Below are 6,527 nucleotides of genomic sequence, written 5' to 3'. Positions count from 1 at the left end.
GATGGGGGTCTTGGGGAATGGGGAAAATGGGGAGGGGGGGACTGGGGATCCTATGGATGGGCGTCCCAGGGATGGGAATCCTGGAGAATGGGGGTTTGGGGGACGGGTGTTCCAGAGAATAGGGATCCTGGGGATGTGGGTTCTGAAGAATGGGGATCCCGAGGAACAGAGATCCCAGGGAATGGAAGTCTGGTGAGTGGGGGCCCCCACCCATACCATTCCCTCAGCTACGGCCCCATGGGCCCAGAGTGGATCACAGGGAGAAGTGACAGAAAAGAGCCAGAGGGAGGGTATCAGGGCAGCCCAGCAGTGCCAGGGTGCAGATGTGCAGCCTAACCCAAGAGAGCCATGATGGAGGAAAAAGCATTGAAACTAGCCCTGAGAAACACCACGTGGCTTTATTCGTGATGCCAGCTCGCTGCCAGGAGCAGGACCCCTTTGGCCCCTCCACTGCCCCCCAAACCACGTCCTGGCCTGTTGGACAGGCCCGTGCTGGGGCAAAGTGGGGGCACCAAGCGGGAGCACCAGGTGGCCCCTTGGCATGACAGACAGCAGCAGCTCTGTCCAGCAGAAGCCCCATGGCAGGGGTCGAGGCCAGGGCAGGGCCCCAGCGCTCAGAGTCCGGAGGGGCTGGTGGGGGTACAGAGCCTCCGGGCCCTGGGGTGGGTGAGTTGGTGCCATCAGGGTGGCAAAGCCCTCCTTGCCCACCCAGCTCCTGGGGGAGACGTCCTCCTCTCTCATAGCTACAGTCTGCTGCTGTGGTCCACCTGAGGACAACATACAGGGAGGGGTTGGCTTGGCTGCCCCCTCCATCGCTGTGATGGGGAAGGCAAGGCTGAGTGCTTACTGAGGTCTGGTGCCTCTCGCTGCTGATGTGCACCACGGCATCGTGCACCGAGGGGAAGAAGCAGTGCTTGGTGATGGCTGAGCTGAAGAAGTTGCCCCGCTCCAGCTGGGCCAGGACAGGCCCTGTGTGGAGGAAGAAGTATATAAAGTGATGGCACGTACCTGAACCCCCATCCCCCACCCAGAGCAGCCTCCCTCCTCCTGTGCTTTGGGGGCACCAGGGTCATCACCAGGGACACAGCTGCCTTGGTGGAGGCTGTGAGGCTCAGACTGGTTCCATGGGACAACCTACAGCACCTGTCCCCTGGGGAAACCCTGGGGATGGGAGCACCATGGAGGGACCCAAGGCCAGCAGCTGTGTGCCAAAGCGGTGGCCATGCCCAGCAGGGTCTCATGGCTCTGCAGATCCCCCTCACCCGGGCAGCTGGCAACGAAGACATCCACTTCTATCTCATGGAAGTCCCTGAAGATCTGCAAACAGCAGAAAATGTTTTACCCAGGAAGAGGGATGGGCAGCAGCCATCAGGCCACCCCAAAGGGCCCTGGAGATGCCCTCAGCAAGGCTGCCATCCTGCCTGCATCCCCAGCCCCTTACATTCTTCAGGATCTTGATGGAGACAGTGTCCACGAAGTTGACGGAGCTGAAGTCCAAGATGAAGCCAGGCTGGGGCAGCCTCAGGCTATGCAGGGTGGGCTCGGAGGGCGCATTTTTCTCCTCTCTGCTCACCTCAATCACCGCCACACCTGGACCATCCTCTGCGTTCTGGAGGAGGGAGGGAGACCTGTCCTCACTGCTCCAGGACTGGCAGCATCCCGGGTTTGGCAGAGTACCTCCTGGGCTCACCCTTCCCTGCAGTGCAGTGGGACTTGGCAAGGCTCTTTGGCTGCACGAGGGCACAGGCAGTGGGTGGCCTTGGGAGTGGGTGCCCGTTTTACACCTTCATCCATTTTTGGGCTCCTTCTGGGTGCATGAAGACACACTTCTCTCCCCAGTGCCACTCTCCAGAGCTGGGATCATTAGCTGGCACCAGGCCAGCCTTTGCTCTTGCTCTTAATTATAATTAACTTGCCAAAAGGCTAGGGACTCACTGGCTCCACTGCATAATCATTAACAGCCTGGCTTACTCCATGGACCTTGGGTGTGGCACTGGCCCAGCTCAGCTCCCGGACCTTTCTCACCCATTGGACCCACACTGAACTGGGAACCCCATGGGCCACCAAGCCCAGCCAGTGCACAGACAGGAGGATCAGAACCAGGCAGGGAGACAGTGCAGGGTGGCCCTGGAGAGGTCCCCTGTGGCAGAAAAGCACCTTTTTCCTCTTTGCCTTTTCCTTCTCCACTTTCTTCTCCTGTTTCTTCAGCTTCTTGACAGCCTTTTTCTTCTTCTCAATCAGGCGGTCCACGTCGATGCCACTCTGCAAAGCAATGCAGCCTTGTGTCCCCAGCTGCCCCACCGCCACCCTGGTGCTGGCAGGTGAGGGCCATGGGCAGCACTGGGGGGCTGGTGGCTCTCCTACCTTCTTCTTCAGGGCCTCAGCGTACAGCTCCACGTTGGCAAAATAGAGGGTGGAGGAGGAGCGGAAGATCTTCACACCAGGGACCTCCTGTGCCTGGGCAAAGATGGCAAGGGTGATACTCCAGGCATGGAGCCACCTGCTCCCCTTCCCCTCCCTCTCTCAAAGTGACCCCAGCTCCTTTCCCCAGCAAACAGCCATTGGAGGTGCTTTGAACTGCCCCCCCACTGCAGGCAGCCCTTCCCCATTCCACACTGCTGTTACCATCTCATATTCTGCCACGTCCTTGTAGACATCGGTGTTGGAGACACGACCCAGCATGGAGTAGTGGGGGCTGCAGGGAGCAGAGCAAGGGGCTGAGGTCACCCTGGGCTCCTCCTGCCCTCGGGCCATGGCACTGGCCCTAGCCCCAGGGTACTCACAGCTGACTGCGGAAGATGACAGTGAGCAGCCCAAAGGCCACTGAGGCCCCTAGGCCAATGTCCAAGTTCAGAAGGAGAGTGGCCACGAATGTCACAATCCAGACCATCTGGAGAGGGGATGCAATCAGCTGCAGCATGGCCTCTGCCAGCACCCACAAGCCTCAGGGAGGATGGAGAAACCCTCTCCAGGAACAAGAGCACAGCCCCAAGGCTGGTCAGCACCTTACCAGGTCCACCCGGTTGGACTTCCAGAGCATCTTGAGGTCGCTGAACTGCTTAAACATGCCCTTGAGGTTGATGATGATGATGGCAGCCAAAATGGCCTAGGAGAGAAGTCTCTTTGGCTATGAGGAAGCTGAGGGCAAGGTCTGGGGGTGGCGCTTGGCTGTTCCCCTGCCACACCACCATGCCGTGGGAATGAGCACAGGAACGGGATGTGGCACAGGGGCTATGTGAATAGATGTACCTTGGGCAGGTCCCGGAAGAGCTCTCCAATCTTCAGGATGGTCACCAGGATGACCAGGGATGCAATGACACCGGCTACCTGTGCAGAGGGAGAGAGGGAGGCAAGGGGTGAGCCCCCACACCTCACTGTGCTGCCTGCCCTTGATCCAGCCCTGCAGAGGGAGACAGTACTGCCCAGACCCACCTGGCTGTTCCCCCCTGTGCTCTCCTGTACCAGGCTCCGGGACATGGAGCAGCTGATGGCAAAACACTGGAAGAAGCCTCCCAGGAAGTTGCAGAGGCCCAGTGCAATCAGCTCCTGCGGGGACAGAGCGGTGTCAGGGGAGCACCATGCTTTCCTCTGGCTGCATGAAGAGCCAAGCTTGGCTTTTACCCAGGGCGAGGGCCCTGTACCTCAATGCATCACCTGGTTGCTGTCTACTTTGTAGCCATGCTTCAGGGCAAAGATCTTGCCCAGGGAGATGCAGATGGCATAGCCTACCACGGCAATGGCAAAGGCATTTCCCACCACCTGCCCAAAGTAGCTGAAGTTAGGGACCACAGGTGGCTTCATCCTACATTCAAGAAAGAGAGATGGGGTTCAAATGGAGGGTGCTCTGGGTGGCACAGTGCCTCAGCACAGCCCCCCTCACTGTCCAGCCCTGCTCACCCACTGGGGATGTTGCCCACCACGGAGATGCCAAACTTGTCTTTCAGGTTGACACCATAGGAGATGCCAGTGGAGACAATGATCTGGGGGAAGATGATAAGAATGAGTCAGGGCCTTCCTGCACAGAGACTGTGATGGAGGAGGAGGGAGGGGTACATGTCCTGGAGCTGCACTTGCCGAGGAACCCCATCCGACCCCTCCCCACCCTGGAGAGGACATGGACATGCATGGCTGCATCCCCACAGGAAGCTGGGTCAGCTCTGGGTACCGTGATAAGCTCGATGGGGATAGGCATGGGCAGTTTTGCAGCAAACTTGTGGTTGAGCTCTTTCACAATGTAAATGGACACCATGGCAATGATGGCTGTCACCAGGGTGCCGATGTTGGTGCTTGGTAGCTTCTTGCAGATCTCAATGACAGTCTAGAGGACACAGGAGGAGAAAATGTGCTCAGGAAAGTAGTTGCCTTCCCAGCAGGTTTTTGGGGGCCTCTATGTGCCCCACAGGTGAGAGCCCAGGGGGTCCTGGGCAGTAGTAGCAAGCCCCCACTCACCACAAACAGTGAGAGTGGCCCTGAGTGCTCCTCCAGGGAAACCCCAAAGACATTCTTGAGCTGGGAGACCAGGACATGCACGGAGGAAGCAGTGGTGTAACCACGCACCAGTGGGTCTGAGAGGTAGGTCACCACGACGCCAAACTGCAGGAGGCCCAAGGCCACCTGAAAGGAGAGGTGGCAGAAGTGACACACAGCTTATGGCCCCCTGTTGTCTGCTAGACTAGGCTGGCACTACCTTACCTGGAAGATGCCCACCAGGACAGTGACCATGGCCACCAACTCCACCCTTGCAGCATCCCGTGCTGTCTCATTGATCGTTACATTCTCTCCATTGACAGACTCCAGGAAGTTCTCACTAGGCACTAGGGAGTCCGTCAAGCTCCCGATCATGACAGAGATGACAGCAAAGGGACCTAGGGACAAGAAGAGTCAGTGCCATAGAATCATAGAGTTTTAGGGGTTGGAATAGACCTTGCAGATCACCTAGTCCCAAATCTGCCTGCCCTGGGAGGGATACCCTGGACCAGGATACTCAAGGCCTCATCCAGCCTGGCTTTGAACACCCCCAGGGTTTGGGTAGCCATGGCCTCCCTGGGCAACCTGTGCCAGTGTCTCACCACTCTTACAGGAAAAATCTTTTTCCTAATATCTAACCTAAACTTCCCCTCCTTCAATTTGAACCCATTACCCCTTCTCCTACCATTGCAGTTCCTAACAAAGAGTGCCCCTCCCGCTCCCTTATAGGCCCTTCAGATATTGAAAAGTTGCTGTGAGGTCTCCATGCAGTCTTCTCTTCTCCAGGCTGAACAGCCCCAAATTCCTCAGCCTGACTACACAGGGGAGATGCTCCAGTCCTCTTATCAACTTTGTGGCCTCCTCTGGACTGGCTCCAACAGTTCCATGTGGAGGGCACCAAACTGCATGCAGTATTCCAGGTGGGGTCAACATGTGGGCAGGGAGCCCAAGGTGAGCACCAGAACCTCTCTGAGGTACACCAGCACCTTTGGGCCCAGATCAAAGCACACCCACTCTGTTTTTGTTCAGGCTTAGCCAACCACCTTCTTGGTGGGGCAAAGTAAAAGGAAGGAGGTCTCCCCAGCCACTGATACGGTGATGCTGTGCCATGGACAAAGGCTTGCCCCTCTCATCCTTGCTCCCTCCCCAGCATCACTGTGCAAGCATGTGGTCCCTCAGCTTACCCACAGAATTGTGCCTGGATGTGCCAAAGAAGAAGTAGAGTAAGACAGGATAAAAAGAGGAGTAGAGACCGGTGACGGGTGGCAGCCCAGCCAGCAGTGCATAGGCAAGTCCTGGATGGTGAGCAGGGAGAAATGTCACAGATGGCCAACCCCTGGCTCCCCTCACCTTCGGGGAGCTCCTGGCAGCCTCGGGCATGGCATCACTCACCTTGGGGCAGGTGCATGATGCCCACGCTGAAGCCCGAAACAATGTCCCCCAGGAGCCAGTCCTTGACTGGGTAGCGGGGCAGCCAGTGCAGGAAGGGCAGGAAACGGAACAGCAGGGACTTGGCAGCTGAGCTTGAGCATCTGGCAGAGAAGGACCAGGAGCTGAGGCCGAGCACAAGCACAAGGGCTTGGGGACATCAGTGGGGGAGGACAGGGTCCCATGGGAAGCAGTGGGTCCTGTGGGACTGCCAGCTCCATTCACTGAAGCATGGTGTCCCTCCAGGCAAAAGGACAGAGTGGGGACATGGACATTTGGACTTGGGGGAATGAAGCCTGAGGTCTGCAGCTCCCCATGGCAGTGGGGTTGGGGTGCCCAGTACCTGGCAAGGTCCATGCACATCCCCCTGGCCACATGGTCTTACCTGGTCTTGCGGAGATAGCTGCTCAGCGAGGGCTTGGTGGGAGGTTTCTTCTGTGCCACTGCTTCCAGTTCAGCTTCACTCAGCACCTCACGGGGTGCTCGATGGCTCAGTGCCATCTCTGCTGCCATGCCTGCCTGGCCCTCCTGCAGGGAGACAAGGGACAGCTCAGATACATCTCCATGACTGGGGCACCCAGCACCTTACCCACCCTGCAGACCCTCCAGCTCCACTTGCCCCAGAGAGCCAT

The 6,527-nt window shown here is 58.1% G+C and overlaps 1 protein-coding gene across 1 annotated transcript in view; it reads right to left on the bottom strand.

The window, feature by feature from the left end:
- Nucleotides 1-847: 847 nt before the first annotated feature.
- Nucleotides 848-6,527, bottom strand: part of LOC103798384 (cadherin EGF LAG seven-pass G-type receptor 3-like) — a gene marked incomplete at both ends in the record, with an annotated part of 40,371 nt that continues 34,691 nt past the window's right edge. Inside the window, 18 exon segments of the mRNA XM_009070640.1 lie at nucleotides 848-969; nucleotides 1,263-1,317; nucleotides 1,442-1,609; nucleotides 2,158-2,262; nucleotides 2,365-2,457; nucleotides 2,626-2,695; nucleotides 2,784-2,890; nucleotides 3,011-3,106; nucleotides 3,250-3,327; nucleotides 3,433-3,546; nucleotides 3,655-3,802; nucleotides 3,898-3,980; nucleotides 4,166-4,318; nucleotides 4,450-4,614; nucleotides 4,693-4,865; nucleotides 5,652-5,762; nucleotides 5,860-5,999; nucleotides 6,281-6,423. Of these exon segments, the coding sequence (XP_009068888.1) occupies nucleotides 848-969; nucleotides 1,263-1,317; nucleotides 1,442-1,609; nucleotides 2,158-2,262; nucleotides 2,365-2,457; nucleotides 2,626-2,695; nucleotides 2,784-2,890; nucleotides 3,011-3,106; nucleotides 3,250-3,327; nucleotides 3,433-3,546; nucleotides 3,655-3,802; nucleotides 3,898-3,980; nucleotides 4,166-4,318; nucleotides 4,450-4,614; nucleotides 4,693-4,865; nucleotides 5,652-5,762; nucleotides 5,860-5,999; nucleotides 6,281-6,423 (2,124 nt within the window).

This window comes from Acanthisitta chloris, unplaced genomic scaffold (genome assembly GCF_000695815.1).
Source record: "Acanthisitta chloris isolate BGI_N310 unplaced genomic scaffold, ASM69581v1 scaffold25562, whole genome shotgun sequence".
In the NCBI taxonomy this organism is placed as follows: Eukaryota; Metazoa; Chordata; class Aves; order Passeriformes; family Acanthisittidae; genus Acanthisitta; species Acanthisitta chloris.
This window is presented reverse-complemented; position numbering and strand designations above follow the sequence as displayed.